Source organism: Phaenicophaeus curvirostris, chromosome 21 (assembly GCF_032191515.1).
Source record: "Phaenicophaeus curvirostris isolate KB17595 chromosome 21, BPBGC_Pcur_1.0, whole genome shotgun sequence".
Lineage (NCBI taxonomy): Eukaryota > Metazoa > Chordata > Aves > Cuculiformes > Cuculidae > Phaenicophaeus > Phaenicophaeus curvirostris.
In genome coordinates, this window is record NC_091412.1 from 5,945,236 (window position 1) to 5,966,599 (window position 21,364).

The 21,364-nt window shown below is 44.2% G+C and overlaps 1 protein-coding gene across 3 annotated transcripts in view; it reads right to left on the reverse strand.

The window, feature by feature from the left end:
- The window catches only part of KSR1 (kinase suppressor of ras 1), a 139,316-nt gene that overhangs the window by 12,718 nt on the left and 105,234 nt on the right, over positions 1 to 21,364 (reverse strand). Inside the window, exons 3-11 of one of the 3 annotated variants that reach the window (XM_069873771.1) lie at positions 10,361 to 10,508; positions 7,712 to 8,183; positions 6,329 to 6,333; positions 4,451 to 4,511; positions 3,440 to 3,523; positions 2,797 to 2,858; positions 2,582 to 2,688; positions 2,104 to 2,272; positions 836 to 877 (exon numbers count right to left, since the gene is read on the reverse strand). In XM_069873771.1, coding sequence (XP_069729872.1) covers positions 836 to 877; positions 2,104 to 2,272; positions 2,582 to 2,688; positions 2,797 to 2,858; positions 3,440 to 3,523; positions 4,451 to 4,511; positions 6,329 to 6,333; positions 7,712 to 8,183; positions 10,361 to 10,508 — 1,150 coding nt within the window. Of the gene's footprint in view, positions 1 to 835; positions 878 to 2,103; positions 2,273 to 2,581; positions 2,689 to 2,796; positions 2,859 to 3,439; positions 3,524 to 4,450; positions 5,323 to 6,328; positions 6,334 to 7,711; positions 8,184 to 10,360; positions 10,509 to 21,364 lie in introns of those variants that run through there. The other 2 variants (XM_069873769.1, XM_069873770.1) reach the window with 2 other exon arrangements.

Sequence of the window (21,364 nt, forward strand, 5' to 3'; positions counted from 1 at the left end):
CCATATGATTTTATACTTCTTTTCACTTAAAACTATGTGTATCTTTCTTGGTACTTATAAGCCTGTATACTGACCAAATCCAGTCTTCTTCTCGTTCACCTACTTATCTGTAATGTCTTTCAAGGTCAGTCTGTGAACTGCTCACGTTGCATTCAAGGTGCCTTGGACAATCAGAAATACTTAAATCCCCGCAGAACTCAGACATTTAAATTCATCTGTACTGCAGGTCATATATTCCAGCTGTGCCTGGTCTGTCCAGTGTCACCCAGTGCACAGGAAATTCAGCTTGGGTTGCAGATCTTTCCAAAATTCAGAATCAATACTCTGTATCTGACATCCTACATCATCAATTCTCACTTTGGAAACAAACAAGCTGTTTCTAAGGGCTCACAAACAGCTGACTGAGAAAAAGAGCTTGCTCATGCAAGTCCACATATGAACAGTGCTGCATCATTCCTAAATCCCATAGGCAAGAGCCCCAGTTCATAAAGGTCAGCTCAGTGTTCCTGCACCGACAGTGTCTGTTTATACAGCTGAATATATAACCCTAAAAGCGAGACTTTTCAAAAACAGAACAAGACTGAGTCTAGAATCCCACAGCAGAATGCTACTGTCTGACAACTGCATCTTCAAAGTGTCACCTTAGTCTGTAAATCACGTCACTGTCTCATATTAGGAGAGAAGCCTGAATTATATACTGAGATAAGAGAAGTTTTAATTGATTCAAGATTTTTATTTTAAAGCAGAATTACTGTTCTTGGCAGCACGCAGAAGTTTACAAACATTACATTTTGGCAGCAGAAGCTGGTTAGTAGAATTAAAACAATCAACTCACCTGGGAAGACAAATTGTTGTCTATGCTGAATGTAGTAGGCAGCTTTTTTTTTAGTTGTTTTTTTTTTAAAAAAAAAGGACAGCAAAAATAATTAGCAGGAGAAAAAAAAAACCAAAACAAACACAAACAAGTTAGAGGATCATCAGCAAGTGCCCCATATTCATTCAATGAATTAGCCCCAACTGATTGCTGGGAAACAGATTAGTGGATTATCAGTCTGCTTGAGAAGGTGAATTTCAGCACATGCATTCTTTGAAGACTGTGACAGATGATACTTATCAAACAAAAGCCACGTTACCAGTTAACAAACAGTCTGGTGGGAAAACAACACATTCAGGAAATTTAGAGAACCCAGGAATGCTAATTAGCAGGCCCAGCATTTGTGGCTCAGTGCCTTCTCCTGTCTTTTCAGCTTTTCAGAGATGCACCCAGAGAAGCTGAAGCTCATGAGCCATTTGCAAATATTCTTTTATTTCAGTGAATTTGGGCAGTGTGTCCTACTACAAAGTAGTTGCAGTGGAATCCTTGTATTAAACTGGCTCTGCTTCTGCTACTTTCGAGTAGGCTGCAATAGTAACTTCTCTGCACAGATCAAAAGCTTGATGCAAAATACAGCAATATTGAAGGCCAACTAGTGAGCAGCATGTGACTGCATTTCCCAATCAAAGCAATTAAATTTATCCTCACTACGTAAATCTTTGCCCTTGTCAGAGATCACTGCCTCTATCTGCACATTTGGGTTCTTCATCTTGTAAAGTACATAGGGTAAATTCTTCTCCACCATACGTGTATGTCAATGGTTTAAAACTGAGTGTTGACTCAGTGGTTATCTTTTGGAAGGGATGGGTAAAGTTATTCATTCCAGCTCTTGTTTTTATGTTTTGCTTTGGCAATCAGCTTATGATTTAAAGCCACTAGCGACCAGAGGCAGCAGGCAGCATGCACTTTACAACACAATGAGAAAAGGGAGGAGAAAGAATATAATTTTTCAGTCTTTTTCAAGGAAGTTGAAAATAGAAAGATTAAATCATTTAAGAAAGGTGCCAGCATTCCTCAGTAATCTGTCTCCTGGGAAGGTATCTTTGTTGATACCGCTTAAAAACTTGTAAGAAGAGACTGCTTTCTTTTGTCAGGTAACAAGAGACACCTTTGCACCTTCACAACCACCTACTCAGAAGGCTGCAACTACCTATGAAGTCCCGGTCAGCCTCTGCTTGCAGAGAGGCCTTCTGATCTTGGCAGAGGTCTCCTGAAAAAGGTCATTTTACCTGGGAAATTAAATCGTCCGTCCCTCTGGCCCATAGGAGACGGGTTTGGAGGAGGTGTTGCACTGGGAGGGTTGGAAGACTGGAAAGGTGCTGGAGAAGACGGTGTGGATGAGGTTGTAGAAGAAGGATTACTGCTAGAGTCTAGATGATTTATTGCTGGTGGATGCTCCTGCAAAGCAAAGAAAGCTACTTGTGAGAAAACAATAAAGAAGAGGAAAGAATTCCCCTCAGTGTTTACACAGCAGCAGAGAAAGGAAAGCTGTCCCCAGCCTTGATCACAGCATAGCTTTTCTAAGTGAGCAGGCAGCCAGAGCTGTGTACAACCTACATTTTACAAGGAGAATATGTCTCATAGGAAAGTCTTATTGCAAAGTGAAAGCTCAAGGAGGCATTATTGCTCCAACCAGTGAGACACTGCCAAAGTTCCTCCTTTTTGTAGCTCCTCCGTGACAACAGACTCACTTCAGACCTCACATACCTTTTTAGTTAGTGCTTTGGGAAGAGTTCCAAATTGTGGTTCTGTTGGTCTGTCCACTGGATTGTTGATATCAGAAGGGACAGACTCTGTTCTTCTTATTTTTGTTACTGAAAAACAGGTTGGAGAAGGGAGGAAAGAAAAGCTTTAATCAGATTTTTTATTCTCGATACCATCAATTACATGGAAATGCTAAGATTTGGTAGAAAATTACTTACTGGGAAGGAAGGATATTCTACAAGCAGGTGCCTCTTTAGTACATTTGTTGTGACATTTTAATCTGAAAGAGAAGCATTATGTGTTAAATAGCAACTAGTTCATTCCCAAAAAGAGGAAACCTACCCTTAATTTGTAATTCTCATGCTAATCTGGGAGGGAGTTCAGGAATGCTCCAGGCCCCAAAGCAGCATACATTCACACAAAGAATCCTATTATATGAGTCATTAGGCTAATGAAAGCCATATACATATCTTAGCATCTGATTTATTTTTAATATAGTTACCTTCACTGACTCTCACCCAAGCAGCAGTGAAGCGCTAAAATCTCAGCACTCTGGACTAACAACCCAGATAGGGAAGCAAACCCTAAAATCCTCACTAACAGGTATCCAGCCCCCAGAACAAGATTTGCACATGATCATGTAGGGACCCTGTGGCAGGAAAATAAATTTGGTTCATCCATGTGCCAGGCTGCCAACCTAAAGGGTAAGTTGGGCCGAAGCATTTTTTTGCCAGTTCAGAAGCTGACTGGAAAATGATGCCACTGCTAAGAGTCCATCGTGTCACAAGACGCATGTTGCTGGCAAGTTTTAACGAGTCTAACACAAAGTTCTTCTGAAAAAGACCATCACTGCGTGCTCACCTGCAGTACTTACACTTCACTCCAAACATCATGCTTTTCTGACAGACTTGGCAAATCTGAGATAACCAAGACTTTGTAGAGAACCTAAGTAGAGACAAGTGGGAAAAAAATGATGTTTCCCGCTGCATAAAGGAAAATTAAGATTTGAAGACAGTTACAGACAGACTCTAGCTCTTTCTGAAATGGGCAAGTGGGGTTGTGGCTGCTCACTTCTCTGATCAAAGGCAACTAAAAGAAGGCTGGCACCCACTCTGGTGGCCTCTGGCTATTTCTCCATTCCTGGAACGGGGCTGAGAATTTCTCAGATGTGTCTGTGACGGGGAGATGGTGTGTGTAATGGACACACATCTCTAGCAGGTCATCAAAGCTGCACCTCAGCAATCAGATCTGAAGCCACTTGCAGTCAAAGATACCCAAGTGACAGAATATAACTCCTTTTCATTAAAAAAAACTTCAAACTGGAATTGAGTTTCACCTCATGAAACAAGCAAGTGCTCTGAGAGGGAGCAGCCAACACAGACTCTGAGTGCGGATCCGGCCCATGAGCACATGCTGCCTATGGGTCAGCAGGACACATCATGTGGGGCTGTTCAGATTCACTGAAACATCATTACAGAGCTCGGAACCAATTTACGATGGGTGGGTGGTGGTGGGAATGTTATCTCTTTTACCAGGAAATCATACAAACAGGTTTGTTTGGCATTAGAACTGGCGGTCGGGGGGGATGCAGGAAGCTACAAGGGAGGAAAAGGGAAATATGTGCTTTATATATTGCTCCTGCTGGTATGCTAGTCGTTACGGAATCACAAGCCAATTGGGTTTCAACCAAAAGGGTTTCAAGTGTGTGTTTAAAAAGAAATGAAGGTGAAATACATAGTTATGGCTGAACTTGGCAAATGAGGCACTTGACTTCTTATAGAGTCACTGCTACAAACGCACTGAACAGGACGTAGTCCTGATCTGAGCCCTCAGTTTGTTCCCTTTGTGGCTCCCACAGCTAGTGTTGCTTACCTGTGTGTTACAGCTAAGCCGAAGTCTCTTCGTACCATTTGAGGGGATCCTTGGGACACTTCTGATGGAGAACAAAAGGATGTTTTAGGGAAGCATTACTCACAAGCATGCTTACCAGTCTAGACAGAAACAAAGCAATCACTGTCATAGAAAAGGACTAGTAGCCACGACACTGTTAGTAGCACAGCTGAGACTGGTTTGCCTTCTGCTGTAAAGCTCCTCCTCTTTTATTTGTTTTCATATGGAGGCAATGCAAGATATGATTTGGTGGTGGAATCATAGCTCTTCCTTCTTTTGGTTAAATCATTACATTTAGGGATTGCAGAAGTCCATTTGATTAGGTCTAGGCCATTCTATGAGTGGAAAGACAGACTTTACTCCCAATTGGTTTAGCATGAATACCATCACCCGGTTTTCATACAGTGTCAGTAGACCTCAGAATAGTGAAAATTACCACCTCCACTGTACAGACAGGGCCAGCGTGACCCAGAATAAAAAGGTTTATGTGAAGTCATGCAGGTAGCTGACAAGTACAGAAAGGGAGACCTAGATTTCAAAATGCCAGTCCAGTGCTCCAGTGGTTATGCAACATAACTGCCTAAAAACTCCCAATTACTAGGATTCTGGCACATCTCCTGAATTAAATCAATAGCTGTACTGCAACTCTGGAGAAAACTCAAATCTGTAGGCACCAACACAGCTTCAAGGCTAGACACCATCAATGCTTACAAAAAGCCAGTCTCTTTCTTTGACCCTAGATGGCACCAGATTATTTTATATCATTAATCCACTGAACTTTTAAAAGCCTCTGTGGTCTGCAGGGTCTTAGAATGGGCTGGAATGACAAGTTGCTTTTCCAAGGGATGTTGCTGATATAATGTGGCCATCCAAACTAATGATAATACAACAGTTAAAATGGCCGTTAACATCAGTTAAGATGGCTAAATCCTTACTGAAGAGACCTGATAAATATAACATCTGGAATTGAATGAGACTTAAAAGAGCCTTCAGTACAGATTTTACAACAGTTTATATGACTATATGCATCAAAGCACCAAAATTCTTCATGTGTTTGATTTTATTCTAATGCCCTTTTTATTTATTGCATAAATTCTATCACAGAGAAATGCTCAAATTTCTTCTTGCATTTTCATTCTATGATTTTCTTTCTATACTTTTTAATTTCTGAAAGTAATTACTGGGGTTTTGGTTTAGATCTATGTGTGGTGCTATCGTGCCCTTATTGGGACTTTCATACTTTACAAAAAGCTGAGACACTTTCCGAGCTGCCCACCCCTCTCTGTGTCAGCTTCCAAGGCTACACGTTGTGTCTGTGAGACAGACACTCAGTCACGCTCGGATTGCTGAAACACTAAATGGCGTGGATACATTACAGGAAAAAAATACAAGGCCTACTCCTGTCAGCCCTTAAACACACGAACAGACCCAGCACCATCAGAGGAAGCATTCCACAGCCACGCACATGCTGAAGCCTTTCTCAGAAGGCTCGCAACTGTCTAATCCTGTTACAGGGATACTTGGCAATGAATATCCAAAGATATTACATGGTTAGACACAGTTATTTCCAGCACCATTAACAGCTGTCAGAACCCACAGACAAGCAATTACACCCAAACCCCTTGCTTTAACCCTTTGAAAACCAGTATTCCTTTTCCTCGCTTTTGTCATCTGAAGAAATATGAGGTACAAAAAAGACCATAGTCCTGCAGTTCTCCAGTAGGCCAAGCTCCTGCTCAAGTTAACAGAAACTCTGGGATAGGAGGCCCTGTTGAGGTGGTGCAGGGATGATCAGATAGTTGACAAGGACAAGTTCTCTCTCAGCAATGAAATGAAGTCAGCCCTGTAAAAATCTCTTACCGAACCTAGAGAGAAAAAAAATAAAAGTAATTTTAGACATTCCTGTGAGAGGACACAAACTGTGCTAAGGTAGAAACTCTTCCCTGCAGCCTTTGATGTCAGGTTCACAGACATCTCTAGTGTTGCACAGGCTCCTGAAGTTGCTTTGTAGCCAGTATTTCCCTGCCTACAAGTGGTGGGCTTTGCTGGGTAGAGCTCCAGCTCCAGCCTGTGAGTGGACAAGAGTTCACCTGAATTTTGGCTTGCAATAGGTGTTAACGTGGCTGCACAGCTCAGTCAGCTGCCACGCTCCCTGGAAGTGCCCCCGTTACTGAAGTGTTACAATCTGCACTTCCCATCAGACTCTATCAATAGGACCTGGAACAGCAGAGTGGTTCTTACCACTGAATTTTAAAACACAGCTGTGCATTGGCCACAGATGCTTACTTGCTGTATTTAGAGGTTTAGCAAGTAGCAGTTTTTAGTATCTACTTCTTATGTACTCAGAGCGCGGAAGAATACCGTACTTCTTAGAAGACTTTGCATTTATAATGAACTCTCATGTCAATCAGCAGGCAATACAGTACTGAACATCAAAACACAAATTTTTGCTGCTAATGCTCACACCCAAAATCTCATCTCCATTCTGACCTAGGCTAGTTTCCCTTAAATAAAAATGTCATTTTATCAAAACAGGTCCTGAATAGAACTGGCTCTTGGAACTCTTCCAGGTGTATGTTTTAATGATCCAGTACATGCTACAGAATTTGGATGCTGAGCTACGTTTCTGCAGTGCTTAGGGATAGCCAGGGTCTTTGGAAGGCGCATTTCTTTCCCAGTTTCAACTATTAGTGAAATGTTAGATTAATACCTTCCATCCTACCTACAAAAATATAAAGCATATCTCAAAGCCAGGATCAGCCCCCAGAAAAGTGTGGCCTAAGACCATTTGCCTTGTTATGGAGCTGTAGTTGCAATAGGTGTGTTTTAAAGCTTATGCTAGCAGCTAATATACATCTTAAGATAAAAACATAAAAAGATACCAGGCATCTGAACTGTTAGGAACATTTAAGGACAGAAGAGACTTATAGTATGTGGGATTGGCTACTAGTTGCTTGAGAAAAACTGGCTGGGGCCCTTTAACAGCAGCAGCTATCCCAACCTCCTCAGCAGGTGCTATTTCAAAAAATTCAAATACATTTCAAGTCAAGTACACTATTCACAAGCAGGTTTTGTGGTTAACTTAGAAAATCCCACTGATAGAGATTCTCAGAGCACAGTGAAACCATGACAAGGCAACTGGACACCAGCTCTTTTACAGAGCCAGAGCTAGAGGATGGAATGCCCTTTGGTGTGAACACAGCCCACCAGCGCCTGTGGGAAAGGAGGAAGCATCATGCTTACTTTATTGGAGGAACTTCATCTATCCTGTTTCCCAACTGTGATTCATGAGACTTGCTCCTTGTGAGGGTTGGAAAGTTTGGTAGCAGCTGAAAAACCTTCCGGCAAGGGGGAGGAGGAGTCCGCGGCGGCTTCAACTTATGCCGCCTCTTGGCTTGAGGAGTGGTTGGTGGAGTGATGGTGATACTGTGAGGAGTCCTTGGTGTTAATCTTCCACTGTGTGAGGGGAATGCAAAAGGGTCCAGGAGGTTTTCTGCATAGATAGAAGTTCCATGACTCGAGGCAAGAGAATCTGAAGATGGGATTGTAGATACTGACACCGAACGCGCCTGCTGGCTGTTGCCCTTGGGGAGGTGCAGTGCAGAGGGAGTCCACGCGGGCGCAGAGGAGCAGGGGGATTCGGTGGCGTTGGCAGAGCTGTTCTCTCGGCGTGCCTCAGAAAGATTCACCAGCACATCGTCTTTTAACTCCCCACCTGTTCACCAACCATGGCAGTGTCAGTGACTGACGGGAAAGCAAAGCCAACGTACATACCCGTACCACAGCTGCTGCTTCAGGCTAGGAGGTGGCGGTTTTCCCCTGCTGCGCCCCTAGCCGAGCTGTGAGCCTTGTTTCTCCTCCCAACACCCACCTAAGTCATAAGCTAAAGTAATGATTAAAACAAGAACAGCAGAAATGACCCTGTTTTCCTATCTGTAACTCTGTATGTATTTCAAAAGCTAAAATCAGGTCCTGTGTTCTAAGATGGGCTGAGTTTTAACATATTGGGGCCCTAATGAAGAATGTGGGATAGACGTACCCCCATGAAACAGCCCCCACATCCCACTGCAAGCCTGTGTGGAGCTGGTACCCATCTGTTTAGACAAATCCGTACATCCAGCCTGGGGCCCTGCCGGCTTTTAGACTAGTCTTTGGTAAAAAACAGAAACTTTTCTTAGCCAAGACAACTGCTAAACACCACTTAAATTAAGAAAGGCCATTAGATTGGAAATAAGGGGTATTTGGGAGCTCCTGATCCTCATGTGGCCACTCTCCTCTCTCTGGGGCATGGAACCAGTGCCCAGATGGCCCAGAACTCACCTGACATCTAGAGCGCCGGGGGACTCCTGTTCAGCCACAGCAGCAGAAGCACAGAGTTGCTGTGTTTGTTCAGACTGGATTAGCTAGAGCTGCACCAGGGACAGACAGATGGACAAAAAGGAACCACCACACCTTACTGGATCGCTGGTGGAGCCCAGTGCTGCCTCCTACAATGCCTGACCCTGTAGTTCTGAACAATCTAATAGAGCTTGTAGACCAATTATGGGTATAAATGAGTAAAAAAGGTGCAAAGGCCTGTGGGCAGCAAAGCACGAAGGCACAGGTTACTGGGATAATTTCAGAGGCTTAATTCATCAGGATAACTCTCTGTCTTAATTTTATCTACACTGTTAATTACTTAAATCAAGGTGAAAAGTCAGAGCTTCAGGCTCTGATGTCCTATTGACCAGATTAGGATTGAAAAAATATGATACAGCCTGGATTTTAGAAAATGCCATTTCTTTACAATCAGTGAATGCCGTGGCTTCTGAACTATGGCTGGTTTTGCCACAGTATGGATGGGAAATATTTGACAGCCCAGGACAAGAAAGATTAGAAAAAAGGAAATATGAAACTGAGCTGTTTGCTGACTTTTCCATTACCTAATCTTTATGATTTGTGAATGGTATGAACTGTCATAATAGCAAAAGGAAGCATCACCTTTCAGTGACAGAGTGATAATTGCTACAAAGAAAGATCTGATGCAGGTTAGTACCAGTATGCTGTGAGAAGCACTCGGTACAAACAGATTTTACAATGCCTTTGAAAGCAGCTTGGGGAAGGTGACAGGAGAAGATGGTTAAACAGTGCTTTGGGAATCCTGCATTTGACTGATCTTAAATAACTCCGTCAGACCCATTTACATGCTGAACACATGCGTTTCCAATTACACAGTACCTTTCTTTCCATAATTTCAAGGTAAATCAGGGTTCTTTATTGCTCTTGAATCTGCTATTGGAATTTGATTGATGATCCTATCAATTCCAGCTCTCACAGACAGCAGGAGGCAAGCAGTTTTAAAGAGAAGTGAATCAATTGGCACACTACAAGCTCCACAACGATAAAGGGTTGTCAGAGCAATGTTTTCCTTTTCCAAAGCATTGAGCTGAACACTCGGGCTTCTGAACAAAGTAATGTCAAACCGAACTACACCTTCTCTCTGAGCTGGCACTATCTAGGGGGAACTGCCTACAAGAAATCTGGCTGTATTTGTAAGAACAAGGATACAGGTACTGAATGACAGAGGATTAATTGGAGCATTAGACACAACTCAGAACAGAGAGGGAATAAGGATACAGTCTGTTGAGTAGGAGAGGATACTTCTACACACATTTATTACCATTCAGGTATTTATCTGACACGATGTCAAAACCATATCCAATCCATAGCTCTAGATGAATTTGATCACTGCAACTTCATGTACATCCAAGAGCCATGACCTGATGCTGGTTACAGAATACACCCACAGACATTCTCTAGAGGCTTCTGCAGAGTGTCCTATATGAAAGGAAGCAGGATGAGGGCTGGATTGCTGAGAAACTTAATTCCATAGAACAAGAAGGCAGCCTGTACCTGATTCAGTCACCTTCCGTAAGCAGCTCAGTGCGCCATTGAGTCTGGAACACTCCTCATCTCTGGCACCACATCTCTTCATTGTTTCTTTCACTTTTGACTCATTCATTTCTAGTAAGGCATCTAAGGTTAGCTCCTCTGGTATTCGCTGCAGAAAAAAAGATGATGATACATATTTTCTTTAATGTACATATATAAATAAGACTGTCAGTTGTTATTCTGATTTACTTTAAATAGTGCTACTGTCTCACTGCCTGGTCTGACTCATGATTTACTCATTTTGGCAGCGCATCTCTCAAGGATTGCTGGGTCAGTAACGACCATGCAGCAGATCTCAGCCATGGTCAGCAGCTGCTCTCTCTCTCCTCCTGAGAAATCAGGCATATGCTTGAGTGTGCTCCATATCACTAGGATGTTATGGTCGTTCTCTGGTATTTCAGTTAAGATTAGAGGTGATTGAAATATTCTTCCCCCTTTGTGGAAAGTTTTCACTCAGCATTTTTAAAAAGCTACTAATGAAAGCTTAACTTTTTCATTAAAACTAGCAGTTGGAAACAAAACAGGCCTGAAACCTGAAAAAAAAAAAAAGAGATAAAGATGTCTGGCTTTTCAGTAGGGAAGTGAAAAGTAAAAACAGTGAGGAAAATTATTTCTTTTGTTAAATAAATGTTTTGACAAAGAGATAGCAACCTCCTCCTCAAGCAATTTTTCCTTCATTAGAGAACCAGCCTTAGCAGTATCTTGCTTGGAAAGATATTTGTGCGGAACTCCTTGTATGTCTTAACACACCAAAGCCCCCAAAGCGATAAGGTTTAGATCGGGCAGACACAAAAGATGCAAGAGACTGGAAAGCATGAAACGATCTGGTATTTCCTGACACAGAATTGAGCTGTGTCGCCTCTCTCCTCCCCCATTCAAATGTTTCCAGTATAAGTCTGCAGCATTGTGGTTAATAAACAAAACCAGGATATTTAGCCCAGATACCCAGGAATTTCCCTGAAAGTTTTGCCTAAACAAACCTCACTATTGCCTACTCTTACAATGAGATCACAAATTTCACAATATTTGCTCTCTTTTCTAAACTTTCAACTCCTAGAACCAAGCTTTATAAAAGGGTTTCAACTTTTATTTGAATGGAAAAAATCAAAAGTTCATCTCGCTGTTTGGAGAAACAAAAAGCTTGAAATCCTCTAGACACTTAAGCCCCACTTCCGACTATAAATCAAATTTGAATGTTGCTGAATGTCGTTTAACAATCACATCTTTCTTAATCCAGACTCACGCCTTTGAGATCTGACGCATGAGTTTTAACTGTGACAGTGCAAGAATCAGCCTCAACCTCTGGAGCTTTGTAGGTGGTAACATAAAGAGTAATCACGCAGCTTCCATTTTTAGTAACTATTGCATGCAGCAAAGAAAAAGAATAAATGAAGAAAGGGCAGAAGCCTAGGAAACGCATCCTGCATCTTCTGTCACATGCCCTGAACCGGGTGAAACGTAAACCACAGCTGACTGAAGGAAAAGGCAAGAATTTCAATGAGCAGCAAGCACAAAGCAGGTCCATAGCAGAGCCAGAGTTCAATTAAGTTTGTGTAAATGTTCCTGTTAATATTCCTGTTCTTCTGTAATTACTGTTAGCAGAATAACAGTAGCACAGACATCCCACCTGACACTGGGTACCATTATTCCTTTTTCTGCACACCTGCACCACGAAAATGCAGCAGTACAACTGCCCCAAAAAGCTTGACCCTGAATGCCTTTTGCTTGGATAAAATGCAGGAAAAATCTCCATGAAAACACAGTGCAAGATATGCTCTCCTGATATTCCTAACCCAATATTCCACTCGAAAGGACAAAAAGCTCAGAGGTTCAGATAATCTGAGTTGAAACTGGAATGGATGAAACCTCAAATATTCCAGCATGAAGCCAGGACACATTTGCTCACACAGAGCCCCAGCCAAACTAGACTGATAACAACAGAATTAAACCAAGTCTTTCTTACAGTTTGTTATTTCCCCAGCACCCCCTGAATTCCTCTCTGCTGCACGCAGACAGGCCACTGACAGAAGCATCTTTGTTCAGCAGTATCACTAGGGCAGTTTCAGCCTCACAGTGACACAAGCAGCTCTAAAAGTGACAGTAACTGAGGGCAACCAGCCATGGAGTGAGTTTTAGTGTAACAGGGAAGTTTTCTACACTACCACTTGTGCCCTGTGCTCTGGAGCAGGGAAGGTAGAGCTTTCCTATAAAGCATAAGGGAAAGCCACCATCTCTCACAAAAACACCTATCCCATTTCATGCTTTTACGTGGTAGTAGAGTAAGCGGGATTACCATAATGTCATCCCTGAGTTATCTTGAAACATTTCCTCACCCCCACCACTCCCCACTAAGAAAACAACCCAGATTACACAGCCACTGTTTTAAGCAGCAGCGTCATTCCAGATCCCAGTAGAAGCTACCAAGTCACATTACCCAATATCACCTCATTTCCCTATCCTTCGCACGACACAAGTGGAGCCAGTAACTTATTATAGCTATTAGTAAGTCAATCAGTAAAGCGAACGACACTAAGATTTGCTCAGGAAAGCAAAGCTTTCCCAATCCCCCCCAGCCAATTCCACAGCCCAGGCTTTCCACAGCCAGCACAAGCAGCTGAAACGCGAGGCCACCTGGGCCAGGACCAGCTGCAGCAGCACTGGGATCTGCTTTCCCCAGCGCCTGCTCCGTGGCAGCTCCAGAGTGGCCAAGCCCCACAGACCAGCCGCGCTAACACTCAGGGCAGTGACCGGCACAGGCGGGTGTGGAGACCTGGCAGCAAACAACATTCAGGCTGGCAGAAACACAAGTAAGCCACAAGGCTTCATAAAAACAAGTGTGGCATCAGGTACTGAAAAAGGTTCTCCCTGCCCCGTTCTCAGCAAATCCCAATAAAATAATTTTTAAATCCTCAAAACACAGAGGCTAAGAGAAAAGGAGGCAATCAGTCTGGTCTGCAAGCCTGTGCCCACTCAAGGAGCCAGGATCACAGAATCACTAGGTTGGAAAGGACCCACTGGATCATCGAGTCCAACCATTCCCATCAATCACTAAACCATGTCCCTCAGCACCTCATCCACTCATCTTTTAAAGACCTCCAGGGAAGGTGACCCAACCACCTCTCCGGGCAGCCTGTTCTAGTGCCCAATGACCCTTTCTGTGAAAAATTTTTTCGTGACGTCAAGCCTGAACCTCCCCTGGTGGAGCTTGAGGCCATTCCCTCTCATCCTGTCAAAGGATGAGGTTAGTTCTCTTCTGTCTGTTCTCCTTGCATAAGGAGGGCGAAGTACAGCAGCTACCCCAGGGAGACGACACCACACCTTTCTGAAAAGCTCTCTACCTGTACAGTCAGTGCTTAGTGGTGTAAGAAATAGGCTACTGGGCATTTGCATGTGGAAAAATATCAGTATATACACTGAGCATGTGCTTCAGTTTGTATCAATAAGGCAGAATTGACTATTTTAACTTACCCCAAATTAGCTCTCCCGGTTATGCTAGTGTAGACAGGGCTTAACTGGGGAATTCCCATTTCCTACTCTAAGAGGTATGCAGAACGGCATCTGGGCTCAGCTCCTGGTGGTAGCAGCACACACGCTCACTGCTCCCCAGGCACAGAATTGTTGAGCTCACAACCAGTACAGGTGCCCAAGGATGGCAGGGATGGGGTGCTGCAATATTACAAAGTGGGGCTGGGTCCTGCACAGCAGTGTTCAGAGCCTCACAAGTCCTTCTCTCATTCCCAAAGAGAAGCACAAGCAACCATTTACTGGCACAGAGAATGTAGCTGCCATCATGCCAGCTGGATGGTTAAACTCCAGGACTACCTGTACATCTGATGGTGTTCAGTGCTTTTCTTTTTTTAAAGATAAAAGCCCTGCAACCAGGAATGCCTGGCTTTCACTTTTCATTTTCAAGCCTTCCTGGTGGCAGACAAACTTGAAAACAAATTTTTAAAAATAGCAAAACTTTCCCAACTTTTTAGAAGTGTTTGGTCATTTCTTCTTTCACCTCGTTCACCTGCAGGACACAGTCACGTGGAGGGCTCACCACTCGCTGACGGGTTTCACTTCCCTAAGCAGGTCTGTGCTCTACAACCCAATGTGTGGCCAGCCATGAAAAGCCACGCTGCTTCACTCAAGACACAACCGAGCAGCAAAGGGCAGCCCCAGCTCTTCGCTCTGAACTTCACTCTGCGTCCCTAGCACGATCTCACACAGACACGCAACCTGACAGAGGGTCCAGCCTGCTGCTCGCTCGCCCCCTTCCCGGGCCTGCCTCTAAACTCCCATCTATTCTTTTACTCCATAGTTTAATTTTAGAAAGAATAGCAAGTTGTAGGAAAGTATAAGTACAGAAAAGGAGATTATATTTAAACAATCCCAGTGACCTTGCGCTGGGAGAGTTCAGACTTTCTGAACCTGCTGCCAGCCCCCATGACACGCGACAAAAGAAATAAGCCTTAAAAGGGGGGGAGGGAGGGGAAGTAAGAGGCTTTCTTTAAACACCCACTCATGTGCTGCACATATGTGGTGGCTTAATATAAAACTGGTCAACCTGACCCTTGTAAGACTGGCCTGATATGATTTAGCTCGATGTTAGTGCCCCAGCCAACGTGATAATGATGAGGGTCACTAGTTCAAGATGGTTCTTAAAACAGGTTTGGTTGTTGCTGATGCTCTGGCTCAGCTGTTGAGCTGGGGGACAAACGTCCCCTGTGAAGCACCCTGACAGTGACCATCTCACAGGAGCACACAGTGGGCTCCAAGCCCCTCAGTGCAAATGCAGTTCTGAGCCCTCGCATTGGGTTATTCCCAATGTTCAGCACTGAGGGTGAGAAGGGTGGGTCCAAACAGCCCTCTCTCGACCCGCTTCTTCATGGGCACTGCAGCTTTAAAAACGCGCAGCTGAAAGGCTCAAACTGGGGCCAAGCTAAGTACCCTCTCCCCGGGCACACTGTGTCTTAGCTACAGAATGACAGGGAAAGCTGCAAGATAGTCAGATACTACTCTAATAATAAGGTCAGATTTAAAATGAAAAGAAGAAACGAGCAGGAGACAGAACCTACTTTCAATCTGTCAGCACCTCAAAACCACCAGCAAAATCTGAAGCCTTACTCACCACACATTGTTCAGCAGATGTGATGCTAATAAGCCCAGACCAGGAAATTATTTCTCTCTAGAGCAGGTTAAGAGGACTTTTCTACAAAGCCCTCCTGCTTATCAGACATACAGACTGTGCACTTCCTGGTACGCACGTTTAAAAAAGAAAAGTAAACCACAGTGTCTTCAAGAAGCCATCCAAAGGTTAGTCTCAATTAGTCAGGGTGAGGAGTTCACAATAGTGTAAGGTCTTTAATCTTGTCTAGTGTCCAACTTAAATCCCCGAAACATGGCAAAACTGCTGGTATCTAACACAGTGGATGGGTTATTTTTGGTAAAGATTCCTCCCTGCAGATAAGCCTATGGAGCTAATGCTGCTGCGAGCACTCTGCAAAATCAGCATGACCTGCTCCTCGACCCAGCAGGCACGGCTCTTCCCATAAAGCCGGACAGTTGTCAAGGCCCCAAATGCCTCCTCTTAAATCAATACATTCCCTCACCAGTCGTCCTCCTGTAAAGCAGCAGATGCTAGAAGAGAAAGCCCATTACATAAGGTGCTTAAATTCCCACTGATAGCTCTAAGCAAAGCATGGAAGGATGCTCTTAAGAACATCTTGTGCCTGCTAGTTGTTATTTTGCTCTGGTTTTCTGGCGGAAGGTACCGAAAGGTTATTGTATCATTAAATTTCTGGATGTTCTATAAGCATTCTGGAAAGCCTCTCACAAGAAATTTCTAGCTTACATTAAGCAGTGAGTATACACAGGCTGATGGCTTCACAATCCACCTCCCTCTGCACTGTTTCACCTCTCACACAACAGGCAGGGCAGAGAGGGGCTGGCAGACTCGGAGCAATCCCATGCAGAGTCTCTCTGTGGACAGGATAGCTGCTGTCGCTCACTACTTTCCAGTGGGAAGACAGATGTAGCAGTTGCAGTGTTTGACTGTGGATCCTGAGGGGCACGTGAGCCTCGTGCTGACCTCCTGCCATGAACCACTCACAGCAAACACGCTGCAAGGGGCACCTGGCAGTAGTAGAGAATATTTTCCAAGAGCTGTTTATTCTGGGGAGGGGCCTATCAGCTGGAAGGTGGGGATGGAGTTTTAAGCCCAGGAAGCCTGCACGACAGAGTTAATTTGCATGCTTACAATTAGCACATTCAGGATCTCTGCTATCTAGCAGTCCAGGCAGAGCTTCTGCTGCCAGACCCATGGAAATTCCCTGCAAACAGCCCGAGTCCTGTCTGCTCACATAGATACGCTGACAGAAAAAGATGAGAGGATACAGCTGTGGGGACCTGATAGACTTAGCCAGATCTGCCCCTTTTATTCCCCCAACCCAGGTAAGGATGCACACACATACACCCCACGCTGGTCCTCCAACAGCCGATTGGCGTGATCTGCTACAGGCTCCATCACAGTCCAGGCAAGTTTAACCGTCTGCCATGGCCTCACAGGACCAGCCCTGTGCCACTGCACCATCCTCTACAGATTTTCACAGGGGCAGCACTAGACTCCTAACAGACAACTCCTACTCAAGGCACAAGCCTTTCCTTGCTCTGCTCTCCCTGGTCTGCCGAGCGCTGCCCCGCCTTGCTCAGGAACTACTCTCAGCTTACAAGAAAGTAGGTGTTTGGCGTAAGCGCTAAACAGGGAACAAGACAAGTTAAAACAAGCAAACAGGAGGTATTATGAAAAAATACATAAATTAGGAGGAGTCAATATACATTTCCCCAGCAGAACAGCTGTAAACCAGACCCAACCACAGTGCTGTTTCATCTGCTCCCACATAGTCTCCATGGTGGCAAAGTTCTGCTCATGAGCAGCAGTCACCAGAGCAGGATTTGCCCTGTGTGTGACAGTTATCTACTCTAAAAACAGCTTTCCAGACTTGATTGACTGGAACCCCTGCTGCGTGGCAAGCAGGGCTGGTTCAGACACATTTCAGAAGATAAGGAGATGACTGTGTTCTTAAGTTACTTTTTAAGACTGCGACAAGTTACACATGGGAACAAATGTAATAGTTACATTTCTGGGAAGAACAATGGTAAAGGCAGAGAGGAATTTTTCAGTGCTTAAGAAAACAAACCAAAAGAGATTTTTTTTTAGTCTCATTTTTTTGGTAGACATGTCCCAAGCCCAGAACCCAGCAAACAGCAAGAGACATTTTCCATCAGCCTGAGAGTAGGGGCAGTGCTCTGTTCACGTTTTCCTTCCCTCTCACTCCCTGCTCAACTCCTGACGCCAGCTCTAAAGGGGAGGAAGACAATTCAGATCAGTATATGTTTCTAGGTCCGTTATCAGAGCAACTTTTACCCAGGGGAAACCACAATGTAGCTTAAACACTTCTTCTGTTTGTATGGTTCCTTGTCCTGCCTTTCCTAGTTCTCAGTTCAAGTATCCTTTTTCCTAGTTCTCAGTTCAAGTATCCTTTTTCCTAGTTCAATCCAACTTATTTAACCATTTATGCATCATTTACAGTATGTACACAGTGCCAATCAATCTCCAGGACTCACAGCCAAAACCAGGACTCCAGCATTTCCTAGAAAAATACTTAAAAAGAAAGTTGCAGAACAATACTAGCCCAGCTCCAGAGCAGAGCCTCCACCACATTAGCCACCATTCTCCATGATAAAAATCTGTCTGGCAACTGATTAGAGGAACAATAACAAAGAAACAGAAATAGCACAAGTTGGGGTGGGGGTTCAGAGTTTCCTTACCCCTCAGAATTATGTATTCACAGAGAGCAAATAGGATCACGAACTTGAAGCATTTATTCACCACCTACCTCCAAGTCTGCTAGGTCCACGCAGAGCAGCCCTTTCACTCTGCGCAGCATGACGGGCTGACTGTTATCCACATTCACAGGAGTTTTAGCTGTTGCCCAACGCCATAAACAGTGCATTGTTATTACTATAATCTCTTCCAGAACTAAAGGATTTTACAAGCAGTCATTATTCTTGTTTTAAATATAGGTTTACAAAGAAAGAAAGGAGCCCGACAACAGGACAGCAATTATAACAGCAAGAGCTTTCAGGCTTCACAAGGTCTAAAGCAAGTCACTGAGCAAAAATAGTCTTCACTCTGGACTAGAGGAGTCAGCAGATATTCTAAATTAGAGCCAGGGCTCTATTTCTGACAGGAGAGCCTGGGAGCTTCTGTGCTTCCCTGCAAGGCAGCTTTATTTGGGAGAGGACTTGGGGGGAGAGAGAGGAGGGGAAGAGAGAGAGAGAAAAAGAGCATTGTTTCTCTAACCACTGAGCTAAAAACTGCTTGCAATTAGGCTGTTTTTCAAAGGTGTTATGTCAGATTAGCACAATCTTTAAATTCTCCCTCCAGCAACACTAGAAATGCAAAGGGAATCAGAACCATTTAAAAAAGCAAAAACACCATCCACTTGGGCCTTTCTCCCGGTTTTTCCCTGAGAAGCAGAGGCCCAGGAGAGCCCTTCAGCTGCACCTCCCGTGCTGTACCTGCTGTGTCTGTTTAGGTCTTGGAGGCAGCCAGGGAAGGGCTCTGCTGCAGCTTTTCCCCAAGACTCTACAGGCACCTGGCAACTCCTCCAAACAGCTTCAGAGCCTAGAAGTCTCAAGGCAGAGGGCTACGTGCCTAACAGGAATGTACTGTTACAACATTTGCAGGGTTTTCTTTCTCTCCATAGTGCTTTTGGGGAGCATTTAAGAGAGAAAATCAGCATCGTCATTTGCCAGAGGACTGGAGCAAAGCCAACGTCACGCTGATTTTCAAAAAGGGCAAGAAGAAGGACCCAGGAAACTACCCGAAAAGGGGATGGGACAAGTTTATCCTGGGTGTCTTCTCTAAGCACATGGAGTATCTCTCCCACAAGGAAAGGCTGAGAGATCTGGGTCTGTTCAGCCTGGAGAAGAGAAGAGCAAGAGGGGATTTCACCACTGCTGATCAATATCTAAAGGGCAGGATCAAGAGGATGGAGCAAGACCCTGTTCAGTGGTGCCCAGTGACAGGACAGGGGGCAAAGGAGCACAAACCAGTGCACGGGAAGTTCCACCTGGACATGATGACAAACTTCTTTCCAGTGAGGGTGACAGGAGCACTGGAGCAGGCTGCCCAGGGAGGGTGTGGAATCTCCTTCTCCAGAGATATTCAAACCTGCCTGGATGGCTCCTGCTCAAGGTGACCTTGCTTTAGCACGGCGGGTGGACTGTGTCAGCTTCAGAAGGCCCTTCCAACCCCGACCATTCTCTGAGTCTGTGGATTCAGTTCTACAGATCAGCTAAGAGTATCCCAGGGATGGGAAGTCAGTCCCAAGAATAACTTGCACAACAGCCGCAGAACTAGGCATGGGACTCAAATGTGCCTGTTTCCACTGGCCTACTCAGCCATCTCTTTAAAGGCCTTCATGACCTTCTCCCCCCAATCACGTCACAGGCAGTGCGCATAAAGCTAAGGGAAAACATTATATATTTCTTAATAACTAACCTATTAAAGCTCCTTCCATCAGTGATTTCCATTTTGAAAGCACTAGACTGAAATGCAGTTTATGGGCTGCACGAAATCTAAGCAACAGCAGGCTTGATCCCATAACACCTTAAAGATAACTCACCACAAACATCTCCCCTGCACTGTCTGCTGATGTCCAGGTCACAAACACCAACAGTGGCTGCACTGCTATTTTCTAAGCAGTGAAATAAAGGACCAAAAAAAAAAAAAAAGACTGCAAGAACCCAGTGATTGGTTTATTAGCCCAGCTATTTCCATTTTCCACCAGATGACAGCCTGTTCCAGCATGCCTACTCAAAAATCATTTTAATGACCTGATGGGTGTTGCAGTTCTCCTGTCCAGCTCACAGATACAAATGCTATGGAAGCTGCCTGCAGCTGCAGGGAATGGATGCAGAACTTTTGAAACAAACTAACCATCCACTTGGAATTACAGAAGAATTTAAATGCTCTGTACACCTCTTATATTTCTGTCCCAGAGAACAGAAGGAGCGTGGTTCATCACCCTGGTCATCATGTGGGAGAGGATAGCAAGAGAGCACGAATAAAAACACCAAACAACTGGATAATGTTCTTTTCCTGCCTTAGACCAAAACCAAATTCGTTTGCCCTTTTCAATGACTACACAAATGGAAGGGCAGCCTCAACATTTTTTGCTCCCTGAATTAGCAGGATGGAGTAGATTTCAACTGTCCACCTTCCTCCCTGTTTCTCCACTCCTCCTCTCCACCTCCCCTTCCCCCAGTTCTCCAAGCATCACAAAGGATTTAAAAAAGAGCTACAAGGACATTCTTTTAGGCTCAAGCAATTCCAGTAACCTTAGAAACCAAAATAGTTGTAAGCCTGGCAGTTTGGCCACAGCAACAGGCTGCTTTTCTGTTCTCATTGTTACTGCTGCACCTTTATCTGTGATACCCAAAATCTAGCTGGGCTGAAAGGCAAATCCAGGAGTACATTCAAAATAAATGGAACGACTCTGTCCTGAAGTCATCTTATTTCATCAGTCTGCTCAGTTACATCAGGACAAGCTGGAATAATGTTCGTGAAAATATGCTGAATTTTTCATTCAGGCAGATTCCTCCTGAAGTCAAAGAAAATTTTTGGTTGTGTAAGGATCAAAGGAAACTGAATGAGAACACTCTGATCTGGCCTGGAGAGCCAGAAATGGGAAAAAGAATGGAAAAAGCCTTTTCTGCTTTGTTTGGCCATCAGTGGACTGAGCTCTACTTATACTGCCATTAAATTTACACTGAACTGTCTCTAGTACAGAACAATGTGGGGAAGCCATGCACAGTCCAGACCCAAGGGAACAATTTGATGTCAGTGCCCTGCAGTCCTGGAGTTCCCACTAACTACCTAAACTGGGATTTCAGGCTTCTCTTCCCAAAAAA